Below are 27,090 nucleotides of genomic sequence, written 5' to 3' on the forward strand. Positions count from 1 at the left end.
CGTATCCACTAGAATGAATATAATCAAAGGCAAACAATAACAAGTGTTGACAAGGAAGAGGGGAACTGAAATGCTCACACACTGCTGGTGGGAATGTAAAATGGTACAGCTTGGTACCATCAGAAAAGAGTCCCGCATTCCGCATTTTCTCAAATGTTTAATATAGGGTTATCATATGACCCAGGAATTCCACTGTTAGGTATATACCAAAGAGAAATAAAAACATACACCCACACGAAAACCTGTATAAAAATGTTCATCAGAATTATTAATAATAGCCAAAAAACGGAAACAGCCCAGACGCCCATCAACTTATGAACGGATAACTAAAACATGATATACCCATACATAGAATTAGCCATAAAAAGAATGAAGTACTGATATATGCTACACATGATGAACCTTGAAAACATTATGCTAAGTGAAAGAAGCCAGTCACAAAAGACCACATGACGTCTGATTCCATTTACATGTAACATCCAGAATAGGCAAATCTATAGAGACAGGAAGTAAATTAGTGATTGCCTAGTTTAGGTGAGATAAAATGCTTTAAAAATAATTGTGATGGTTGCACGACTCTGTGAACATTCTAAAAATCACGGAAATGTATACTTTAAATAGGTGAACTGTATGGTATATGAATTATATCTTGATAATTTTGTCATAAAAAAGATATTCAACATCATTAGTAATTAGGGAAAGGCAAATTAAAAGCATAATAAAATAATACTACATACATTAGAATGGTAAAAACAAAACAAAAAATTTGACAGTACCAAGTACTGGCAAGGATATGGAGCAACTGGAGCACATATACGTTGCTGGAGGGAATGCAAAGTAGTCTAGCCATTTTGGAAAAAAAAAAATTTGACAGTTTCTTATAAAGTTAAACATGCATGTATCATATAACTGTCTGTACCATATGAGAAATCTGTACTCTTCATTTCTGGCACATTAAATGTGCCAGTCCTTCTGTCTCTAAAATAGCCCTCTTTCCTCTTCTCCTTTGCCTAATTCGACTTTTAAACCAACAGCCCTTTTAAATTTACAGCTTTAAGCCAATTCCTCAAAATTGTAATATTTTTATCCTAAACCAAACCAATAACCACAAATGTCCCCATAGGACAGTAGTTCATCCCTAACATCATTTATCACATCCAAACACAATTGCAATTTACTTTTCTTTACTTTCTCTTAGATGGTAAGCTCCAGTAGGGCAGAGTCTATCTTTTCTCTGTCTGTGATTAAATCCCCAGCACCAGTACAGCTCCTGTCTTAAAAAATATTTATTTGAGGAATAGGCGGCTTTTTGCAAATATAATGCAAACTCTTTAGACATCATGTTGCTAGCAAAGGAAAATTAAAGCAACTAGATGTTCTCCTTTGACACTTTGAGTAATAATTTGACTATACCAACGGCTGGAGTGAAAGAGTGAGAGGGAGAGTTAAGTGAAAGAAAGATATGGGGAGGACAAAGGGAATTTGTAGCAGTCATTTACCAGACTGATTCAGAGCACAAAAGTCAAACCCTCTAAGGATGTTCTGCTTTTATTTTGGCACACCATGAATAATTTCACAAAAATGTCAAAAAATGATTTAGAAAACCCAAGTCTCTTTTCATGCTCCTTGTACTTTAGACAAAGTGATCAAAGGAAGGCAAAATAAATTTGACTTTGTCACTAATGAGAGCATTTTTTTTTTAAAGTATCAAATGTAACACTTCCATTTTGCAGAAGGTTCCAAGTGTAATTGATTTCTCACGAAAGGAATTTTCTGAACATACACAGCTATAGCTTTAACTGGATCTAACATATATATGAAATATCCTTTGGCAAGATCCCCCTTTCTCTCTCCCCATTCCTACCCTAGAATTGCTTCCAAGCAGCAGAGGAGATAAGAGGAAATAGCTGATCTTCTCTGGGTTCTTATCCCTTTGCAATTCACCTCCTATTTCAAAGTTAACCACTACAGGAAAGAAAATTGGAAGGAACCCACTTACTCAAACCAACCTCCCTTCCATAGCTAGCTTCAATACCTGATTCTTACTAACAGGACATCCTCCAGATCTTATCTACAGCTCCTTCAAAAATTCATCTTGGGGAAGCTTGTCTTTCGTAACTTGACCTCAGAGCAGAGACTGAAAAAACTAGTGGTCCTTGGCATTATGTATTGGCACAAATGATGAAACTGTGGTTTTGTTTTTATTTTGTTTTGAACTGATTTAGCTGTCTACACCTAGAAATCAAAAGATTTTTACATTCAAATCTATATTGATGGCTTCTTTTAAGAAATCGTAATGCCTGAGAACACAGGGCCTGCTTTCATACACAGCAATAACTGACCAAAGATAAGTTTGAGGTCAATCCTTTAAACTCAGTTTATGTTCTCCACTTCATCAGAGGCCTTTCCTACGGAGCGTTTACATTCATTACTTGTTTGTCCCCTACTGTAAACATTTGAATTTTCTGCCCCTACCTTGGGGATGCTCTGCACACAAGGCTATAAAGGGGATGAGTGAAGGGGGACCCCTAAATGCATTTTAGGTTACGAAGAATATTTCTAATAAAATGCTCTGCAATTTTTAATTTAATAGGCCTTTGTGGACTAACTAAGGGACCTAAATAGTATAAACAACACTGATTATAAGGCAAAATGTATTTCAAGTTCCAAACAATCACCTTACAAATGGACTACTTGTACTATTTCATCAGAAGATGATGCCTGATCTCACTTAGGTCTTATATCCTGGACTAACCACTAAGCATTAGCTATGCAGTTACCCAAGAGTTACAAAGAATGACCGAATGCAGAAGGATTTCATGGGCATAAATGTGTGCTTCTGACTTTCTGCTTCTCTAGCTAAGGAAGGTGGAATAAGATCAGAGATTCTTAGAAAAAAATGAAATCCACTCTTGGAACTTTTGCAGCTTGATCCACTTGATAGCAGGTCTCTTGTCTAAAAGCATTCAGAAAGGTTTTTCCTCTCTCCATCAAGGAATGAAACAAGTAAAACTTGGGCTCACTTTCCATTTTTAGATTTATTGGGCTTCCTCTATTCCTTTAATTTCTGCCATTGATAGAAACAAGTGGATTCCCTACTCTGTCATTTATTAGATGTGTGACATTAGGCTAGTTGCTTCATTTCTCTCAGCCAGGGTTTCCTTATCAGCAAAATGGTAATAAAAATATTTTTCTCAATCACATTGTGAGCATTGATGATATGAGGTAATGAGTACAAAGCAGTTTGTATGATGCTGGTACAGATTACTAAATCTTTTATTTATTTTCCTATATTTTCTCCCCTTGTTTTTCTCTTATTACTAAAAAAAGTTACTTTTATGCTATGAAATCCATAAAATAACCACTCTTCCAATACTTTTATTTAACCAGCCTCCTTCACCCAAGTTATCTACACATATAAAACAAATAAAAGAACTCTTTAGTTTCTAGAATTTTGAATGTCAGGAAGAGAGAAGATTATTTAATCCTTTACTTTCCATTTTACAGATCATTAAATTGAATTCCATAGAGGCTGAGTAATTTGCTAAAGTCACCTAAGCAGGGGAGTAGAACTCATATGTTTTAAGACACAAAAGACAAAAATGAAACCAGCTCTAAACAGTACAGCTCTGTATAAATGACCTCTATAGATAACATTGTAGGGACCCTCTATATTTGTTTTTAATTGAGTGAAATAGTGAATTGATTAAAAGAAATAGATTAGCTCCAACTTGCATAATCAGACGGGTGATTAAAAAAAAAGTTTGGCTTCTAGGCCTGGGATTATTCATCAGTAACTGTCAGCATGTTTGCTTGTTAACTTTTGGCCAAATACCATCATGAAGCATAATACGGAGAAGTTTTCAGTTTCAGAGAAGTTTTACACGTTAATTAATTACATATCAAAATGTTGGGTACACAATTTCAGCAGGAGATTTTTTTGCACGTGCCGTGTTTTGGCCTGTTAATGTTCCTGAAAAACACTTTTATCTGTATTTGGAAGTTGCATACAAAGGTCCAACAACTACAGTATATTTGACATCACCTTATAAAATGAATTTTTTAAGAGGAAATTTTCATTGCTTATCAGGGGTATTGGAGATTCAAGTAAACTCTTTTCAGATTAAAAAAAACCAAAAAACAAAAAACACATGTTAAAGAGAGGAAAGGGAAGAAGACTAATATTCACCAAACAATGATGTCCACATCACATGGCACTTGGTATTTTAATGTGTCAACCTATCCAATCTTACTGTTATCTTCACTTTACAATGGAGTAAGTCTTTTACAGGACATATACAAGAGATACTAAGTCACTTTCCCAAGAACATCAAGAAAGTGTCCATATTTCACACTTTACTCAGTAACTCATACTGTTACCATCTTTTAAGATCTCCTATAGGATTAATGGACATTCTACTTCATTTTTTATACTAATTCACTCAACAATGCTTTATTGAATGTTGTACTTACTGTATATCAGGCCAGAGAAACAAAAACAAAGGGTCTAGAGTCCCAGAGTCCAGCACAGTACATGGCACATGGTAGGCACTGAAGACATGTTTGTTAAATGAATGAATGTATGAATGAATGAATACACTCTTGTCCTCAACTTGCTAATCATCTATCTAGAAGTGCACTATCTAAAACATAGCCATGAGCCACTTATGGCTATTATGCACTTAAAATGTAGCTAGTCTAGATTACAATAGGCTGTAAGTATAAAATCTATACCAGATTTCTAAGACTTAGTACCAAAAAATGTAAGACATCTCATTAATAGTTTTTATATTGATTACATGTCAAAATGATAATATTTGGAGTATACTGGATTAAATAAAACATATTAAAATTAGTTCAACTGTTTATTTTTACTTTTTTTAGTACGGCTACTAGAAAATTTAAAATTATGTATGTGACCTGCCTTCTATTTCTATTGTATAACATCAATCTAGTGCCATTAAGTCCCGGGACACTTGTTTTCTGCTCCAATTTCATTATTAAAACTAGTTTTCTTCTATTTACTGTAGGATAATAAATAGGTTTTAAATCCAGTCATTTTAAAATGCTAGCTTATGTTCATGAGATTCAAATCAATTTGGGGGGGTTAGAAATTTTTATGTTCGGATGCAAAATAGCCACCACACAATATGACTTCCCTTGAGATCCTTCCCTGCTGAGAAGCAACTGCTGCTTTCCAAATCCATTACTGGATCCAGTTCTATAAGATGAAATCTAACTTCTTCACCCTGGCATTCAAATATTCAAGGCTCTTCATCAAGTACTGCTATCCCACTTTATGTTCCAGCCAGTTTAACAATCTAGATTTCATTTTATTCTTTATTCATGCTGTTATCTCCACTTGGAGTTCTAGTTTTTCATATCCAACTCCTGACTAGTTTTTAAGGTTTAATGTAAATATTGCTTACTTCATGCTGAATTTCCAAACTACTCTAATCCCATATAGTTTTGTTTCTCCTCTTAATATTCCATTCAAAAATATTCCATTCAAAACACTAATATTCTATTCAAAAATACCTACACTTGACTATAGAAAGTCTCTGACTTGTCTATAATTGTATCACTAAACTTTCCCTGTATTCCAAAGACCATAAATAGAAAATTTATAAAGAAACCTCTAAAACATGGAAAGGTTACTCACTGTGCTTTCACGCTAGGCTTTGAAGAATCATAGTCATCATGTCTTTTAACTAAAAGAAGATTAAAATGCTGAGCAGTTTCTAATCCAGGGAGTGGGCAGTCACACCTGTGTGCTCTATTCTATACAAACAAAACAATTTCTGAATTTCTGACTTAGCTATAATATCCTTTCCCCACCAAAAGAGGAGAGCTGCCAAGATGCTCACTGAGAACAGTTGTTGGTTTGTGTAGAACAGTTGTTGGTTTGTGTACAAGTGTAAATATGGGTTTGTTCTTTTTTTTTTTTCCATTTTTTTTTTCTTGTCGAGGGCGAGAAAGAAGGAAGAATGGGATGGGTCTCTAAAAGCTTGATTTATTTATAACCAAACATATCCTTATTTGATAACAGATGATCAATTAAAGCAATGCGTGACATTTGAACAGCATTCTGTCAAAACGCAACGATATTAGTAGAGCTGATAGCAACGAGCACTTCTTGCAAACAGCAAGAGTCCCCCTCTAAAGTCTTCTCTCTTGGCACTGGGGCTTTGCTAAATGTGGCTTGCCATTTTGCGAGTGGGAACAATCAGCTTTGTAGGTTGGAGGGAAGTATTATAATTAAATGTCCACCCACTTTTTCCTTTTTGATGAAAGGCTCCCATGAAACTTACTAAAATAAGGTACATCAAGACAGATGAATTTTTGATGAATAAGTCAAAGCACTGACGAAGCTGGTTTTTCACATAGAGAAACTTCACTAATTCACAGGAAATTTTCAGGCCTTGATCATTAACACTGGCATGCTTAATAATAATTAAGATGACAAAATCTATAGAATAAACAGGAGATTTTACCATTTAATTGGTAGCAACTGTAGTGTTCAGCATGAATTGACTTGCTGAGAACAAATTGTAATATGATTCAGAAATAATAGTGGAGTTTTTAAAAATTAATTTTAGAGTAATATTAAATAATAGCCATTATAAAAACAGTGTCTTTATTGAATATATAATGGTATTCTTCTGAATAGTAGTTACATTACCACATTAAAGTTACAAACTTTATCTCTGAAGTGGGCAAAGTTCTTTAAAGATGTTATCAAATTGTCACAAACTCCTTCTGAAGGAGATCTGGAGCAGGGTTTATAGTGTCTGTCTGCTTTTGATAATTCATGGCAAAGCCATTTGCTAATATCATTGTATAGTATTATTTTAAAGTATCTTTGTACAACAGAGTAGGGAGGTACTCAGATAATTGGGATCAGGCATATATGTCAAGTCCAGTTACTGGAATCCTCATCGTCAACTTTTTAGAGAGAAATAAAACTGAGCGAGTGTTAAGAATGTGTTTCTTCATTCAAGACAGATCTATTGAGAACTAGCTTATAGACCTTGCTATTAGGGGAAGCTTAAAGCAATAAAAAATAAAATCCTTACCCTCTAGAATTACTGAATATTTTTCTTTTTAAGATAAAATTAATATTTTAAACTTCTTGTTTATTAGGTATTATTGGTGGAAACCAGTAGAGTTAATGGTGCCCTAAGACACCATCAGTGCAAGATCAAAGTACTGGGGAGCACAATTCAATAAGCACATTAGTCATTAACTGCTAATCACTATGTGAGCTTAATTTTTAAAATGCCAACCTCGACTCCTGCGTCTCATTCTTATTGTGCCTTGGTGGATCCAAAAACACAGACTAACTTGGATGTTCAAAGTAGGAAAAGCTTTGCATAACAGTTACTTAATTCAACATAAGTAAGATAAAATTAGCCACAAGGATCTAAGTTCTCCAGTTACTGGTACTGCCCAGGGTTTTATAACCATCATTTCACCCATGGTCATTTTATATTAAACTTACTACACGGTAATAAAACAGACATGACTTCACTACAGAATGGGAATGTTCAGGCCCAATTTATTGGCCACTTTGCTCTGCATTCTCATTCTTTCTCCAATACTCCAAATCCTTTTTGTTTTCTAATTATTACTGACAGAATTTCTTAAGGCTTTGTGTTTTTGCTTTGTGTTCAGTTCTACTTTTCACTATCCCTTTCATAAAAGTTACAAGTTAACCATTATCTAAAGCATTCCTTTAACAGCATGGACTTTTTCTTCAAAGATCTGATAGGAATTCTTTAAAAATGGACTTTTTTTTTCCCACTTAAGTCTTACTTCAACAAGTTCACTTTTAGATTTTAGATTTCTCTGACACACATAGTTGAGGTATCAAAACCCAAACACATTGAAAATAGCTTTTTCTTGAAGTCATTTAGTACCGAATCTGCCCTGCTATGTCAAATAACCCAGCTTGGGAATAAGATGGGTATATGTGCTTGTCTGTGTAGGGGGGTGGTTGGTAAGGAAAAGGGACGTGGAAGACCGGCAACCAATCCATACAAAGTGAACTCACAATGTCCTCTGAAACTGATGTATTTTAGCTCTCTTATTTCCTCAGACTCTGCCCCAGACACTTCTATCGCAATGTTTGTAGTAAATTAATGATGATTTTCTCTGTTGCTTTGGTTAGACAGCTCCTTTCAAAAAAGAATTTTCCTGGGAGATAAAAGCAGCCCTCTTTTTTTTTCCTTCTTGATATATATAAACAATTTAGTGTTTGAGCAGTATACTTAAAAACCATTTTCATTTTCTCCTATGTCTATATCTCTTAGAGAGCTAGGAGTCTCTCAATTGTGAAAAGTATTTGTCAGATCTTACAATTTTAGAAACTGGTAGTGGCCTTAGACATTATCTTGTTTAACCTTCACTCTACAGCTAAAGCAAATGAAGCCCTAAGAAAAGACGTGTAAATTAAAGGTGGACACAAATACTCTGTTGCTCCTTCCAGAGAGAGGTGGAGTCTCAGGCCGCCTCTTCTCCCCTTGTGTTTGGGCAGGCTCTGTGATTGCTCTGATCAATAAAGTACAGTGGGAGCTGTACTCTGCCAACTGCTGGGCCCAGGCCTTAAGAGAATGTCAGCTCTACTTCCTGTTTCTGGCTTGCTCTTGGGAGCAAGGGTTCTCATCTCAGAACCCAGAAACTATGCTGTGAGAAGCTGAAGCCACATGGAAAGGCCATGTATTTATTGGCTGGTGCTCCAGTTGACAACCACAGCTAAGCTCCCAGCTGACAGCTAGCATGCACTTTCAATCATGTGAATGTACCACCTTGCTTGTCCAGCCAAATCAAACCTTTGAAGGGTTCCATCCCCAGCCAATATTTGACAACAAGCACACGAAAGAGACCCTACGTGAGAACGGCCCAGCTCTGCTCAGTCAACCTGCAGATCAGTAAGAGAATAATAAATGATTATTCTAAGCACTAAGTTTGGGGATGGTTCGTTAAGTAGTAAAAGCTTACTGGAACTGAAGACAAGTTTCTAAGTAATATCAGAGTGAGAACTGGAAGACTCCAAAGCCAGCATAATCTCATTATAATGTGTTAGGGGAACCAAGAGTTGAATAAGACCCATTCTCAGTCCCCTAGTAGCTCAAAATTCCAAAATCTGTTATTGTTTCATATTCACATGAACTACAGAATTTTCAAAATCCTTAAACATTTAAAATAGATTCTTAGAGCTCTATCTACATAGTAATAAACTATCATTTGTTAATAAAATAAGGTAGTATTCTCAAGTCTTTGTGGAAGGCAGTGCCTTATTAATAAGCATCATGAAAGAAAGAGTACTTCAGATAAATTGATTTGGGGAAATTCTGACTTAAAGAGATTTCTTTATATCTGAATTTTTCAGATACGTAAAATCTCCAAGAGGAGAAATAGAACTTTTTTCCCAAAATCGTGGGATCAAGGAGTCCTTTACTGAGCACCTCATGAGATTTATGTTTCATTAGAAACTAAACTGAAAAATAGGAATAAGGATCCAACGTTATTAGCAGAAACCAACTTTTACTTTCAGAATATTTCACCAAAAAAGTTATTTTCATAATTTGGTGTTCCTTCAGCTTAGAAAACACATTTCTGGACAATAGGTTTATGATATTTAGTAGCCACAGTTAGTTAGGTGCCTTTAATGACCTGCTGCTTCTGTTCTGCTCTCTTTTAATTTTTAACATTTTCCTTTGGAAATAGTAAATATTTGAGGAATGAGTACAAGAAGGAATAAATAAAACTAGATAAATAATAAATAGTTGAATGAATTAGTTAAACACGGTAAACCTGGAAACCAGCTTCGACTCTCATTAGCTTGTTTTAGGTTTTGTATTTCTACTTCCACGTAAGGCCAATGGGAATTATATCAGCTGCCCTGTCTCACAGAGTTCTTGGCAAGTTCAAAGATTTCAAAGTCGTAGGTGGGGCAGTTTTAGGGCTGAAATTATCTTAGTAATCATCTATCTATCCACTCTTATTTTCTAGATGTGAAGACTGGGACCCAGTGGAAGTGCTAGCTACATCGGAAACTTCCTTCCCAGTCGATCCACGTTAAAGATGTTGGAAAAGTCCTCTACTTTAGTAAACGTTGTATAGAACATTTACTATACAACGTTTCTAATTCAAGTGGGGACTATTTCTAACACAAGTTTTACAAGCAATCTGGGCCCCCAAACACATATTTCACCACAGAATTCACGGCCTATATAGGAAGGTGTGGCAGTCGAAACATTGAATAATCAGCATAGCGCAGGCACAGGCACTGACAATGAGTACTGACACAAGCCATGAGCAACTGACAGAGTCACACTGATGGGTACCAGCAGTGTTTCGCTCTAGTACAAGGATCTGGTCAACCACATTTTCCCCTTCCTTCCAGTATTTCCTGGCCTTGCGAGTACTGTCACTTTACTGGGGTTAGGCATTCTTCCATTCAGGCTTTCTCTTCTACCGTGGCTGTATTATTGATGTCCATAAGACAGTAAATTCCACTACCTGTCTTCTAGGAATCGCCCAGCACTTCATAGCTCCTTCAGCAATATGCCCCTCTGCCCCCCAAATCATGGGGCATTTCCATGTTTCCAGTTTCCAAGCAGGAGGGAATTACAGTTTTATCATCTCCTCTTGCCTCTATTGTGACATGGACAAATCCACTATCCCTACTTAATTATTCTGGGTTTCTCTATCCCTGTATACCCTACATTCATGTTCTATAGTCATGTTTCATAGTTGAATATGATCTGAAAGGCTGAAAGAGTAACAACCATGAAAAGATGGGAGAGGAACAATAAAGTGGCATGAGAGAAAGCATCTAATACTTTTAAGTTAGAATAGGAAGAAAGTATTTGTAAGGATAAAACCTGTGTTTAACCAGGTTTGTGTGTGTGTGTATGTGTGTGTAGCTCTGAAAAAAATACACATTAAGAAAATATATCGATCACATTTTCATAATTCTTTCTAAATAACTTGCTCCTTTTCCAAGCCAATGGGGGATAGTTTATACAATTTGACATACATACCTTCGTAGTACTTTGGCCCAACTCTGCTTCATTTGCTATAAGTGGACAAAAGTTTGTATTTGAATCCAATTCAGCTATAAATGCGGAATGAGAGCCCTGTTCTCCTGGATTTAGAGTAGTTACAGTTCTAGCACACTCACCTCTACAAGCCTGCTGGTGTGTTCACGGAATATCGCAGTATATTCTTTTATTTCCTTTTCCCGGCCATTCTTGGCAGCTTCAATGAGAACCAAAAGTGGGACTGTCGTATCCAAAAAGGAGTCTGACACATGATCTATAATAGCCTTACGGAGCTGAGGAGAAATAAAAAATTCAGGTTTTTTTTTTTTTTTTCAAGAAATAGGTCTTGTTATTTCCTATTTTTACAATCTCAGTAATTACAAAATTTTTTATATATATTTTTGCAGTCTCTAAAATCATAATATTTAAGACTGCATGAATGTCACTTACAAAGCTAAAACAAGCTAAATATCCAAGAAAAAAAATCATCGAGCAAATAGCTCTCTTGCTCTCAAAAATTACTATCTTTTTCTTAAATTGTACTTAGCCCAGAGGTCAGATTATAAGTGATAGTACTGTATTTTTCCCTCAAAGAAATTGCACTATTGTAATGTTTATGCATGTGTACAAGCAACATTGTACATCATGTATTTTCATAATTACAAAATTATAAAATGTTTTCTACTTTGTTGGAAGAACTCATGATAAATTTTGATTAGCTAAATTGTAGACTTCAAGGTAATTAAACCAAGTTAGACCACTGATTATGCCAGTTGGTAACAGATTAATAGAGCAAGGAAAATAAAAAATGAGTTTGATGTCCAATTTTCTCCATTTGCATTAACCGTTCTTGCCCTCACACCTTAAATTATTAAACAAGTATAACATTCTACTACAATTAGTTCCTTTAAATTAGATTATGTGTAAGCTTATAAATGACAATCAGGCAATTACTCTACTCAGCAGATATCTTCTGAAATTTAAAACTGAGTTGGAAAATTAATGCACTGTATTTATATAATATTGAGTCCTTAAAGATCACAATATCTTGAAATGTTTCATTAACAATGTCAATGATTATGAATGGCTCCAAAGTTTTTGGTCATCTCCCTCAATTTAATAACCTCTGTAATAAGGATATGAATAGCTATCAGGCAGGGAATTTGTAATTTACCGTCTGTGAAAATTATATTTTAGAATATTTTTTAAAACCAGCAGACATTTAGTTTTGGATTACATTAGAATTAATATATTTTCAAGGGGTTAAATGATGTAGCTACATGAAAAAAACCCCACTGTCTCTCTTCCTATAACAATTGTAGGATAATAAATCCATAATAATTATAGATTTGGGGGGAGAAAAATACCTTTGTCTAAGATAGTGGAGCTTTCTCAGAAGAACTGTGACATTTTTATGGCTATCAACAATTTCACAAAGGCAGTAGGAAGATCCCCAAGGAAAGATTCTGCTTAGCATGCAGAACAGCAAAACACTAATAGCAACTAATTAACATTTACTGAGCACTTACTTGGACAGGGTGTAGAGTGCTAAGTGTTTACAAGGCAAGGGGAAGACCTTGAGTGAATGAACAGTTTGATGTCCATAAACAGTGGACCAGGAAAGTCAGGCAAGAGATCATAAGTTAGGAGTTAAGCTGAGAAATACAAGTTGTTTTAGTTCCAGGTACATAAGAGAAAAGTAGAAGAAATCTCTCAGAAGGGGAGCTGTTTCCAATGACCATCCCTCCCCTTTATCTTTTTCTTCCTTCATTTGTAACCAGGACATATAGAAGGGGGGCTAAGAGGAGATTTACATTAGAGATATGTGACTGAAATACAGCATACATATGGGAGGTAATTCAAGCCAAGGAGGTGAAGAGAATCATATAGAGGGAGATGCACAGTGAGATGTCCAAGAATAAAATCTTGAAAAATATTACCACTTATGGTAGTCGTGCAGATGGAGAGTAGGACCTAAAAAGAGGCTGAGATGATGGCCAAGAAACAAAGAGAGGAAATGACCCAACAGCTGGAAGGAAAACTTTCAAATAAACCTCTGTATCAATGCTCTTCAAATGAACTTATCCTACCAGACACAATTATAACACCCACATTATGGATGTGTTGAATCTTCTTTTCTGTGTATTTGATCTCATTCAATTCAACAAGTCTTTCTGAACACCATTTCCTTACATTTCTACCAAGAGCTAGGTATTGTGAAAAATGTCAAGTTGGAAACACATGATCCCTTATAATCTAGTGGAGGAGTGTCATTAAATATTGTAATAAAGAAAAACCAGGAGACTGACAGCAAAGAAATCTCAAGACGATAAAAGGGTTCAGAGTATTATGTTAAAGATAAGTTAAATTAAAAGAACCAAGACTTCTCTATTGGATTTGACCACTAGCAGGTTATTAAGAAGTTTTGGTGGAAAAGTGGGAGCAGGAGTCCTATTGCTATGGTTTGAAGAGTGAATGGGAGATGAACAGGTGGAGACAGAATAAACTCCTGTTTCTAGTAATTTGATTGTCACATGAAGAAGTAAGACTTGGTATTAACTACACTGAGATACAGGTTTAAAGAGGGATTGTTTCTCATATAAAAGACTTCGACGTATGTTACCAACTAAAACTAAACTCAGAAAGTCAGATTGTCCTCTTATGCTTTAAAAAAATACGTTTTGATTTATCACCATATAAAAATGATAGAGATAGAAATAACTACTGTCTTAGATTGTGCCAATTTTTGTAAATACTTGAATAATTGCAGCAATCTTCTTCAAGCACTGAATACATTTGCTCTGGTCCATGCATCTCCCCTCAGTGGTGCCACCTTGCGTTCCCTTCATTTTAATGGCATTTACTCCCCTGTTCTTTTTTTTTATTTCTTCAAGGTTTTCAACTATATTTTCCCTGCTATTCATTCAATCCATCATCCCATATACAAATGTTGAAATATGTTGCAGAACTGAGGCTTGAGGTATAGCTGATTTACTATTAATTAAAGAATAAATAAACTCTTTGACTAAATTATTTTTTAAAAAACTAAACCAAATTAGGAACACGTTTTTTTGCTTTTTTCTAAGGCATGTTGCTAACTACACAACACAATAACTGAGAAAAGGGTACCACGGAGGTGTGATATTATGTTCAGTAGGACAAGACAGAAGGACTGGAAAAAGGGCTTTCAAATAAGATCTATGCCAATGTTTTCATAATTCTGTTGGAAAATGGGCTGAAATTACCTGATAGAAGACACTGGCAAATATCATAAGCAAAACGAATCTTCTGTAGTTGCATATTCATTCAATTTAACAAATGCATTTTGAGCTTTCTATCTAAGGGCAAAGCAACATTCTAGGCAACTTGGGGAATGCCAGTATAACAAAGACAGGCTAACTATTAGGGAGGGAGAGATATACAATGAGTTTGATGAGTATCTTAAAAGAAGTGCAAACAAATAAGAAACAGCTGACTGATTCTCATAGTTAAGAAGGCTTCTGTAAGGATGAGACATATGTATTCCATTTTAAAAAGTGATTAGGGAAAGGGACGGAAAGCCCAGTGAGCCATACCTCATTTGCTAAGCAAGTTCCAGATATGGTGGTGGCGTGAAGCAGGGAAACGAGCCTGGGAAGGGACGCCAGGTGCTGGTGAGGCCGGACGGAAGCTCCTCGAGCCAAAACCATGGCAGCGTAGAAAGCTCGGAAGCACCGGCCACTGGAGGCGGAAGCGGGGCTGGAGGAGGAGGGAGGTTATGGCGCGCGGGGAACTGTGGGACACTGTGTGGGCAACGCGGGGCGCGACGGAAGCCTCGTTTGGTCAGACCGTGGCGACGCGGGAAGTCCGGACGCCGTAGCGGCCTGAAGAGGAGGTCCGAGGCCCGGGCCCCGGCCGCGGCAATGGCGGAGAGGCCCGAGGACCTAAACCTGCCCAATGCCGTCATCACCAGGATCATCAAGGAGGCGCTCCCGGACGGTGTCAGCATCTCCAAGGAGGCCCGGAGCGCCATCTCCCGCGCCGCCAGCGTCTTCGTGCTGTACGCCACATCCTGTGCCAACAACTTCGCAATGAAAGGGAAACGCAAGACACTGAATGCCAGCGATGTGTTCTCCGCCCTGGAGGAGATGGAGTTTCAGCGGTTCGTGACCCCGTTAAAAGAAGCTCCGGAAGCTTATAGGAGGAAGCAAAAAGGCAAGGAAGCTTCAGAGCAAAAGAAGAAGGACAAAGACAAAAAAACGGATTCGAAAGAGCAAGACAAGGGCAGGGATGAGGACAACGATGAAGATGAGGAAAGGCTGGAGGAAGAAGAACAGAATGAAGAGGAGGAAGTGGACAACTGAAGAGGATGGGGAGACGCAGCTCGGAAGGTACCACTCTGAAACGCCGTACACATTTGTGTGAAGGTTTTTCGTGCTGGGCAGAGTAGTCTTAGGCAGAAGATCGAAATAAAAACTGAATTATCATCAGAATTATCATCAAAACCAGCGCTTCCCAGACTCGGAGCATCTGAGTAGCGGAATCCTGTTTTGCTTAATTAGTCGCAAGGTTATGACTTTTTGGCAAGAGAGATTCTGAACAGCTAATTTAATTGGTCAATTTGATCTCTCTTGTTTACTTACACGTATAGTTAGGCAGTTGTTGATCCCCAGTTCCCTCCCCACCCCCCCAAAAAAGTAATAATAACTTCCATGCTGCCGACTGTGTTCCAGATCACAGAGGCAGTCAAGGCTCAGGAAAAATTGGGGTTTGATCATGGTCAGCCTATTTGATTGTACAGTATTTGGCAATACTAGCTTATTTCAGGTGATCAGAATGGCTTAGCTTTAGGAAATTACTATAAGGGTTCGAGAGACAATGACATTTGTTCTATTGTCTCCTCCCTTGACAGTAACATTAATTGAAGTTTGGTTTCTACAGACCCACTTGGCTTGGACCCCTTCTGTATTGCCTATACGCATGTTACCTGCTTGGGTTGCTATGTTCTCGGCGCATAACGCTTTTAAATCAACAGAGTAGAATTAGTCAGGCAAGGTTGACAATGTCTTACTCTTGTAAAACAGATGGTTTAGTCTTAAATGCACCTTACTGCCTGCGACTGTACAGCTTCAGGATTTGTTGTCACCTCCTGGAAGGTTTAAAATTCCAGGCTTTCTCTTCTTGTAGTCCATCTCCTAGACTTGTGACTTGGCTTTTCATTATTCCAATTCATGACAAGTTCCAGACTTTATTTCTTCTAGGCACAACTTTCTCCCTCTGTGCTTCTCACCTCCTGTCTCTGTTCTGCCTCTCCTCTGCTCCCCATTCCCACTTTCTCTGTCCCTCTTTTTCTCACTTCTCCCAATCCAGGGACTTGAATGACCTGCTTAACATCCCAAAGTGTGGTTTCCTCTGATTCCCTAGTTCTAATCTCATGTCTTTTAAAAATGATTTTGTAAACCTTTCTGAACCATAAGGGAAATCTGATGGTGCTCAGGAATCTAATACCTCCCCTAACCCATCCCCTTTAACTGCTTCTGAAGTATCTCTGTTGACCTTTCCTAGTTTTCTTCTCTTTCCATTTGGTGCTTTGAGCACTTTTTTGTTCGTCTCTAAGTTGAGTGCTTGGAGATTGAAAGGTAGTGAAATGTAGTGTGACACTGTTAATTTGTTAAATGAATACAGTGGAAAGTTTGTTGATAAATGAATGAAGAATACTGAGAAAATTATAATGCTTTGTATAAATAAAAATTCCTGTTAAAAGTGAAAAAAAAAAAGTGATTAGGATGTTAAGAGTTGGAGCTGGGAGATGGCAAGCATCACATTCTAGGAATAGAGACTATCATAAGCAAATAAAACAGAGGGATCCTCCAGAATCAAAAGTATCTAGTGTGACTGGAATGTGGCGGTAGAGAAAAGATTGAAATAGGGTCTCATTAGGCACAATGGAAATAGTGAAAGGTATTTCAGGTAAAAGAACAAAATTCAGACAAAAAGATTAAAAGATGACAGAAGGAAATGGCCAGAAATTGGTGACTTCTGTTAGACATGAGTGATATGCTTAAGAGATAGCAAACAATCAGCAGGCAGGGAAATATCTTCCCCTTTGAAAGCATCTTCAACCCATGCAAACAACAAATAGCACAATTAATGCAACCAACCCACAGTTTTCTCACAAGATTCTCTCTCTTACTGATTCCTGATCATTTACCATTACATTCATAGCTATGATTATAGGCTACATTAGAGGCCTTTGGTACTTTACATCTCATCCACTGGACCAGTCTCTGATTTCAATTGTTGCTGTGGGGGACAGTTCCATGTCCTCCAAAGACATGCCACCTCGAGTGCATTCCATGCTTCTTTTTGTTACTCTTTCTCAGGGCCTGCTCCAAGTCTCTGTGAGATTCTCAGCTCAAGCACAAACAGCCTCAAAGTTCTAGAGAGTCAATACTACTGGGAGCAACCCTCAACCAATGGGTATGGGAGCTACTGGATAAAATTCCCAGCTTCCATCTATTGGTCAGACAATTCTGGGAGGCATTCTGTCTCTTCTCAGAGGTCCTTAAGCAACTGTTGCCTATAGTGGTGACCTCAATAGTGTATCCCTTCCTCCTTCCCTGCCTGTTCTCTTACGCTTGATATTCTTTTACACTTGCTTCTTGGAAGTGCCTCTCAAATAAATGACCAAATAAAGGCCCCAGTCTCAGGATCTGCTTTCAGGAGAATCCAATATAGACACATTTATCTGGTGTTAGTGTTGTTCGTTCGCGTAGCAAGTAATAGACTCTGATGTCTTACATAAACTACCCATTGGTGATCACACTTTGCCACTTCTGCTTTGCACACCACTGGGTTTAATTCTGCTATCTCCTGTATTATGGCTGACCATGAAAGAGGAAATATTATGAGATCAGACCATAAATGAACATAGGGACAAAATATGGAAGACCCTGAATGCCATGCTAAGTAATTTCCTTTATATGTTCTGACATATTCATATGGGATTTTTTTCATTTAAATTGTACATTACCACTGATGTAAGTGGTTTGGGATCTCAGATAAAATATTTCTCTACAATGTAATTCCAAAAGTCACAGCTGTATGTGCAAACTGTAAGAAAGACCTGCCCACCCTCTAACCCCCACCAAATAAGGGAACAGAAAAAATGAAACTGTGTGAAAGAGGAATGGAAAGAAGAGAAAGTGTTATAGAAAAGAATCATCCTCAGGGAAGTATAAAACTTATATTTGTGCATATTAATGCCACTTTAATTCTAAGTCAAAGAGCAAAATATGACTTTCAAAACTCAATTAACTAATAGGAACTAAATCACTTAATAATTAATTCAGCATATACCTACTGTGTCAATTTAATGAGATGTGTATTTTATGGATACTTAATATTATTTGATGACAAGAATGAGGAGGAGGAGGTACAAGAGCCTAAACATATTTTTCTGAGTGTGGCACTGGTACTACCAACATGGAAAAGAGATGACTATAGCAATTCAGCAACTCAGCAGCTAAAGAATCAATCAAATTGTTGTGTTTTTTTGTTTGTTTTCACCAGAATCCTATTTTATTTCACATACCTTAAGTCTTTATTTTGGCATTTATGAAATAGACAATTATTTCTCAATATATATAAAAATTTTAACCTGCCTTTAGTGAAACCAAATATCTGTTTCACTTTGCATAATTTAGTAGAAATGGAATATATTTGATTGTTTTAATTTTTTAATGAAGTAAAGGAGGTTTAAAATATTCCTTATTAAGAATTTTAACATGTGTGCAGTTCTCAAATAATGAGGAAAGAGATTAAAGGAACAAGAAAATGGAAATTCTAAAAACATGTAAAATAAATAATAAGGAAGAAAAACATTTATAATAGTAAAATCAGTGTATTACGCACTAGAAGTTCTGAAGGTGAATAGGTCATTATCCCTGGCCCCTGGCAGAGTGGTTACAAATTTGGGCTGGGGTTAGATGGATGGACCTGTGCTGAAACCTTGGCTCTACCAGTTAGCTGGGTGATGTTCAGTAAATTGACTCACCTGAGAGATTGAGATAGTCATACTATGGCATTATTTCTTGATCCAGGGATAGAAATCAATACTGTAAGGACTACAGTGGGTAGAAAGCATTTGCTAGATGAGAAATGTTGTCATAACTATCATTTTAAGGATTTAAAATCCAGTGTGAAGAAAAATCCTCTAGAAAAGAAAAAGACAAGCAGAAGGGAATCCCCATAAGGTTAACAGCCAATCTTTCAGCAGAAACTCTGCAGGCCAGAAGGGAGAGGCAGGACATATTTAAAGTGATTAAAGGGAAAAACCTACAACCAAGATTACTCTACTCATAAAGGATCTCATTCAGATTCGACGGAGAAATTAAAACCTTTACAGACAAGCAAAAGCTAGGAGAATTCAGCACCACCAAACCAGCTTTACAACAAATGCTACAGGAACTTCTCTAGGCAGGAAACACAAGAGAAGGAAAAGATCTACAATAACAAACCCAGAACAGTTAAGAAAATGGTAATAGGAACACACAGATCGATAACTACCTTAAATGTAAATAGATTAAATGCTCCAACGAAAAGACATAGACTGGCTGGATGGATACGAAAACAAGACCCGTATATATGCTGCCTACAAGAGACCCACTTCAGACTTAGGGACACATACATACTGAAAGTGAGGGGATGGAAAAAGATATTACATGCAAATGGAAATCAAAAGAAAGCTGAAGTTGCACTTCTCATATCAGACAAAATAGACTTTAAAATAAAGACTATTACAAGAGACAAAGAAGGACACTACATAATGATCAAGGGATCAATCCAAGAAGAAGATATAACAATTGTACATATTTATGCACCAACATAGGAGCACATCAATACATAAAGCAAACGCTAACAGCCATAAAAGGGGAAATCGACAGTAACACAATCATAGTAGGGGACTTGTAACACCCCATTTTCACCAATGGACAGATCATCCAAAATGGAAATAAATAAGGAAACACAAGCTTTAAATGATACATTAAACAAGATGGACTTAATTGATATTTATAGGACATTCCATCAAAAAGCAACAGAATACACTTTCTTCTCAAGTGCTCATGGAACATTCTCCAGGATAGATCATACCTTGGGTCACAAATCAAGCCTTGGTAAATTTAAGAAAATTGAAGTCATATCAAGTACGTTTTCTGACCACAATGCTATGAGACTAGATATCAATTACAGGAAAAAATCTGTGAAAAATACAAACACATGGAGGCTAAACAACACACTACTAAATAACCAAGAGATCACTGAAGAAATCAAAGAGGAAATCAAAAAATATCTAGAAACAAATGACAATGAAAATACAATGACCCAAAACCTATGGGATGCAGCAAAAGCAGTTCTAAGAGGGAAGTTTATAGCAATACAATCTTACCTCAAGAAATAAGAAACATCTCAAATAAACAACCTAACCTTACACCTAAAGCAATTAGAGGAAGAAGAACAGAAAAACCCCAAAGTTAGCAGAAAGAAAGAAATCATAAAGATCAGATCAGAAATAAATGAAAAAGAAATGAAGGAAATGATAGCAGAGATCAATAAAGCTAAAACCTGGTTCTTTGTGAAGATAAACAAAATGGATAAACCATTGGCCAGACTCATCAAGAAAAAAAAGGGAGAAGACTCAAATCAATAGAATTAGAAATGAAAAAGGAGAAGCAACAACCAACACTGCAGAAATACAAAGGATCATCAGAGATTACTACAAACAACTATATGCCAATGGACAACCTGGAAGAAATGGACAAATTTTAGAAAAGCACAACCTTCCGAGACTGAACCAGGAAGAAATAGAAAATATAAACAGACCAATCACAAGCACTGAAATTGAGACTGTGATGAAAAATCTTCCAACAAACAAAAGCCCAGGACCAGAAGGCTTCACAAGCAAATTCTATCAAACATTTAGAGAAGAGCTAACACCTATCCTTCTCAAACTCTTCCAAAATATAGCAGAGGGAGGAACACTCCCATTCTACGAGGCCACCATCACCCTGATACCAAAACCAGACAAAGATGCCACAAAGAAAGAAAACTACATGCCAATATCACTGATGAACATAGATGCAAAAATCCTCAACAAAATACTAGCAAACAGAATCCAACAGCACATTAAAAAGGATCATTCACCATGTACAAGTGGGGCTTATCCCAGGAATGCAAGGATTCTTTAATATATGCAAATCAATCAATGTGATAAAACATATTAACAAAGTGAAGGAGAAAAACCATATGATCATCTCAATAGATGCAGGAAAAGCTTTTGACAAAATTCAACACCCATTTATGATAAAAACCCTCCAGAAAGTAGGCATACAGGGAACTTACCTCAACATAATAAAGGCCATATATGACAAACCCACAGCGAACATCGTTCTCAATGGTGAAAAACTGAAACCATTTCCATTAAGATCAGGAACAAGACAAGGTTGTCCACTCTCACCACTATTATTCAACATAGTTTTGGAAGTTTTAGCCACAGCAATCAGAGAAGAAAATGAAATGAAAGGAATCCAAATTGGAAAAGAAGTAAAGCTGTCACTGTTTGCTGATGACATGATACTATACACAGAGAATCCTAAAGATGCTACCAAAAAACTACTAGAGTTAATCAATGAATTTGGTAAAGTAACAGGATACAAAATTAATGCACAGAAATCTCTTGCATTCCTACACACTAATGATGAAAAATCAGAAAGAGAATTTAAGGAAACACTCCCATTTACCTTTGCAAGAAAAAGAATAAAATACCCAGGAATAAACCTACCTATGGAGACAAAAGACCTGTATGCAGAAAACTATAAGACACTGATGAAAGAAATGAAAGATGATACAAACAGATGGAGAGCTATACCATGCTCTTGGATTGGAAGAATCAACATCGTGAAAATGACTATGCTACCCAAAGCAATCTACAGATTCAATGCAATCCCTATCAAACTACCAATGGCATTTTTCATAGAACTAGGACAAAAATTTCACAATTTGTATTGAAACACAAAAGACCCCGAATAGCCAAAGCAATCTGGGGAAACAAAACCAGAGCTGGAGAAATCAGGCTCCCTAACTTCAGACTAAACTACAAAGCTACAGTAATCAAGACAGTATGGTACTGGCACAAAAACAGAAATATAGATCAATGGAACAGGATAGAAAGCCCAGAGATAAACCCACACACATATGGTCACCTTATCTTTGATAAGGGACGCAAGAATATACACTGGAGAAAAGACAGCCTCTTCAATAAGTGGTGCTAGGAAAACTGGATAGCTACATGTAAAAGAATGAAATTAGAACACTCCCTAACACCATTCACAAAAATAAATTCAAAATGGATTAAAGACCTAATTGTAAGGCCAGACACTATAAAACTCTTAGAGAAAAACATAGGGAGAACACTCTACGACATAAATCACAGCAAGATCCTTTATGAACCACCTCCTAGAGTAATGGAAATAAAAACAAAAATAAACAAATGGGACCTAATGAAACTTAAAAGCTTTTGCACAGCAAAGGAAACCATAAACAAGACAAAAAGACAACCCTCAGAATGGGAGAAAATATTTGCAAATGAAGCAGCTGACAAAGGATTAATCTTCAAAATTTACAAGCAGCTCATGCAGCTCAATATTAAAAAAACAAATAACCCAATCCAAAAATGGGCAGAAGACCTAAATAGACATTTCTCCAAAGAAGATATACAGATTGCCAACAAACACATGAAAGGATGCTCAACATCACTAATCATTAGAGAAATGCAAATCAAAACTACAATGAGGTATCACCTCACACCAGTCAGAATGGCCATCATCAAAAACTCTACAAACAATAAATGCTGGAGAAGGTATGGAGAAAAGGGAATCCTCTTGCACTGTTGGTGGGAATGTAAATTGATACAGTCACTATGGAGAACAGTATGGAGGTTCCTTAAAAAACTACAAATAGAACTACCATATGACCCAGCAATCCCACTGCTGGGTATATACCCTGAGAAAACCATAATTCAAAAAGAGTCATGTACTGCAATGCTCACTGCAGCTCTATTTACAATAGCCAGGACATGGAAGCAACCTAAGTGTCCATCGACAGATGAATGGATAAAGAAGATGTGGCACATATATACAGTGGAATATAACTCAGCCATAAAAAGAAACGAAATTGAGTTATTTGTAGTGAGATGGAGGGACCTAGAACCTGTCATACAGAGTGAAGTAAGTCAGAAAGAGAAAAATATCATATGCTAACACATATATATGGAATCTAAAAAAAAAAAAAATGGTTCTGAAGAACCTAGGGGCAGGACAGGAATAAAGACTCAGACGTAGAGAATGGACTTGAGGACACAGGGAGGGGGGGAGGGTAAGCTGGGATGAAGTGAGAGAGTAGCATTGACATATATACACTACCAAATGTAAAATAGATAGCTAGTGGGAAGCAGCCGCATAGCACAGGGAGATCATGTGACCACCTAGAGGGGTGGGATAGGGAGGGTGGGAGGGAGATGCAAGAGGGAGGAGATATGGGGATATATGTATATGTATAGCAGATTAACTTTGTTATAAAGCAGAAACTAAGACACAATTGTAAAGCAATTATACTCCAATAAAGATGTAAAAAAAATTAAATTAAAAAATAAATAAAGTTTATAGCAAAATAAAAAAAAAAATTATGAGGATTAAGTTGGTGCCAAATTATAGAAATTCTGAAACACAATGCCAAGGACTTTTGTCTTTGCTCTCTAGTGCAACAGGCAATGAAGTCACAGAGCAAGAAAAGACGATTTGTTTATTTGAAACAAAAAAACAGTAAATCACCTGTAGAACATTCATGTTATTACCCCAAAATGTATAATTTGCTTCTTCCCAGCTATGTTTAAGAAATCTATCTCATTCCTCACAGATGAAGTCCATTGATTCTCTGAGCTAAAATGCTTCTGTGTTGCCAATGGACAAGCCATGGGTAAGCAAAGGAATTAAGATGAATGAGCAGGGAGATAGGCTTTGTTTGTTTGTTTTCCTACTAAAAACAAACAAACACAGATCTAGAACAAGAAAAGAACATTAAATATTCCAACAAAAAACACTGTACGGATAGGGACTTTCTCCTTCCTGTGTTAAAAGTACAGTATATAGAGGGTGCTTAAAACAAACTGCTTAATAAATTTTGAAAGAAGAGGTGGAGATGACTCATGTTGTTTAAACTAGTTTGTATTATTGCCACAAGCATAAACATCGGGATGGAAAATGAAGTTCTTGGGAAGGCAAGTGAGGATACTGAGAACAAATTATAGCAACTACCTCAACTCACACGGAAGACCATGGATGTCTCCAAAGACAGCTCCTAACAATCCCATCTTCCTATAGACACATGCCACTTTTCCCATAAGAGATAGTGCTTTTACTTTGTCCTGTAGACCTGGAGCAGGGTTTGTAGTATTCTGATCTATAGAATGCAGAGGCAAAAACATCCTAGTGACTTTGGAGCTCAGGCATTAAGAAAGCCTGTCAACTTCCATCTCTCCTTTCTTGGAGCCTTGAACCAACATGTAAGAAATCCAGGCTCCCCTGATAGAGAGAAAAGCCACATGAATGGGGGCCTTAGGGGATTAGACACCACGTGGAGAGAGAGAAAAAGAAGAACTGAGGCCTCAAATACCAAGCCCTGAACCCAGACACCATTTGAACTACCACTACCTGCGAGACTACAAGTGAAAATACTACAGAAATGGACCCCCTAACAGCCCCACCAGCAAGCACCCCAGCCAACCCATGGAATCATGAAACAGTAAAATGGTTGCTATTGTTTATGGTGGTTTGTTAAGCAGCAATACTTAACCAAAAAAATGAAGATGTGACCTGTGAAACCACAGGGAATTTTCATAACTCTGGAACACAGTAGTTCTCTAGGAGCTAGAAACATCCTCTCACTATGAAGAAAAGTATTAGTAATCCCTTTGCTGTTTCTCTGTCTCACTGATGATGTGAGGTGGAAATCAGTAAGATTGCAAGATGAAATACAAGATTCTTGGTTAAATTTGAATTTCAGATCAACGCAACTATTTTTTATACATAATTATGTTCCCATGCAATATTTGTTTGCCGTTAATCTGAAATTCAAATTTAACTGGTCATCCTGTACTTTGATTTGCTAAATCTGGTAATCCTACACACAAAGGATTGCTTTAACTTTTTTTTAAGAAAAATAATGATTCCAAAAGCATTGGAGGTATAAATGTACATCAGGTCTTTGTGCATAACTTTGTTGAAGGAAATCTAGAGGGATGAGACCAGAATGAAAGACACAGTTGTTAAGAGCTCATAGTAACAACTTTTCTAAGTCTTGGGAGGAGCAGATGGGGTAGAAATACTGAAGAAGGTAGAGAATGAAAGTCGTACAACTAACAGGGAGGACAGTCCTGAGGGTGAGAGTTCCTGAAGTGGGTGTAGGTTATGACTGGGTGTAGGTTCAGTCCCCTTCCTCCTTAGGTGGGTCACCTCACTACACTAACCTGCTTTCTCATCTGCATCATGAGACAGGTTGTGCTAAGTGCCTTCCAACTCTTACATTCCATGATTTTAAGTGCTGACAGTAGAAAGAGAATTCCCATTAAGGCCATAAAGTTGAGAAATTGGAATTTTCCCAGCCTTCAAAATTGTGCTTTTGGGCTTCCCTGGTGGCGCAGTGGTTGAGAACCTGCCTGCCGATGCAGGGGATGCGGGTTCGAGCCCTGGTCTGGGAGGATCCCACATGCCACAGAGCAACTAGGCCCATGAGCCACAGCTACTGAGCCTGCGCGTCTGGAGCCTGTGCTCCGCAACAAGAGAGGCCACGACAGTGAGAGGCCCGCGCACCGCGATGAAGAGTGGCCCCGCTTGCCACAACTGGAGAAAGCCCTCGCACAGAAACGAAGACCCAACACAGCCAAGAATGAATAAATAAATAAATAATAATTAAAAAAAAAAAAATTGTGCTTTTACACAACTAATATTACCTGGCTGGGGATCCCTATTTATTCCACTTCCAAATCTACTTCTGAATTAAAACATTGCTCAGGCCATTTTGCTAAATCTTCCCATTAAACTACAATAATATATTGCATTAATAGTTTATGGTTGAAAAGTTTTTGCCCCACTTTTATGTGTTAATAGTGACCAAGTTAAAGCTGTACATGAAAAAGAACTCCGGTTATTAAATAGTGGAAAGGAATGGAAAGCAAAGTTCTTTGAAAATAGCTAAATCTTCATATTTCTGGAGGAAAAAATTTGAACTTGTGGCATAACACTAGACTTCTAGATTATTTAATGAAATCCTTTCTAATCCTATGTTCCTGATGACCTAAGGTTAAAAGTAGCCTTAACTTAAACAGAAACTAATTTTTGAAGCATCCTGAAAAGAGTTAGAAGGGGAAATTGGTAGGGTCTCTTAATTGCTAACTGTTTGTTCTAAGCATTTGGATAATAAACTCAGTTTTTAATGTAATAGAATCAATTTACCAATATTCTCTAAAAATTTACTATGTACCAGGCACTCAGAGGCATTTCAGCCCTATCATGTATTATTAATTCCATTTTATAGGTTCAGAGAGGTTCAGAAAGGTGAAATCTGTTCCTGAGATCACACAGATGATGATGGCAGGGCCAGCATTTGAATGTAACTCTTCCTAATATTAAGTCACTTTCTTCTATTTTACGTTTGCCACAAAAACAGTTGAGGTATGTAAATGTGGAAAGTATATATTTATTGTTCTTGTTTTGTGTTCTAAATTAATTTAAAAAGAAGAAAAAAAGATTCCTTTTGCTTGGTGTTTGTCTCCGCGTTTCTCTTCTCACTCACCTGTCTGCGAAGGTCTCTTGTCTTCTTGCACATGTTTTCTATTGCAATATTCAAGGTATTACTCCTTTCCTTTTTTCCAGTCTGCAAGGGAGAAAAAAAAAGTGGCATAAGCAATGGTATCAAATTACTCTTTATCACTTAGCAATTTGCTTTCTAA

At 37.0% G+C, this 27,090-nt stretch overlaps 1 protein-coding gene and 1 pseudogene across 6 annotated transcripts in view; one reads left to right on the forward strand and one right to left on the reverse strand.

Moving 5' to 3' along the window:
* The window catches only part of CTNNA3 (catenin alpha 3), a 1,737,547-nt gene that overhangs the window by 755,288 nt on the left and 955,169 nt on the right, over positions 1-27,090 (reverse strand). For all 5 annotated transcript variants that reach the window (XM_082408616.1, XM_082408615.1, XM_082408617.1 and 2 more), the window contains 2 exons: positions 26,934-27,014; positions 11,189-11,341 (listed from right to left, as the gene is read on the reverse strand). In XM_082408616.1, coding sequence (XP_082264742.1) covers positions 11,189-11,341; positions 26,934-27,014 — 234 coding nt within the window. The remainder of the gene's footprint in view (positions 1-11,188; positions 11,342-26,933; positions 27,015-27,090) is intronic.
* On the forward strand, positions 14,650-21,064 carry LOC309636253 (DNA polymerase epsilon subunit 3 pseudogene; annotated as a pseudogene). The gene has a single exon. The product of its transcript is annotated as a DNA polymerase epsilon subunit 3 pseudogene (transcript).

The sequence above is a fragment of the Balaenoptera borealis genome (assembly GCF_965194805.1).
Source record: "Balaenoptera borealis genome assembly, chromosome: 10".
Lineage (NCBI taxonomy): Eukaryota > Metazoa > Chordata > Mammalia > Artiodactyla > Balaenopteridae > Balaenoptera > Balaenoptera borealis.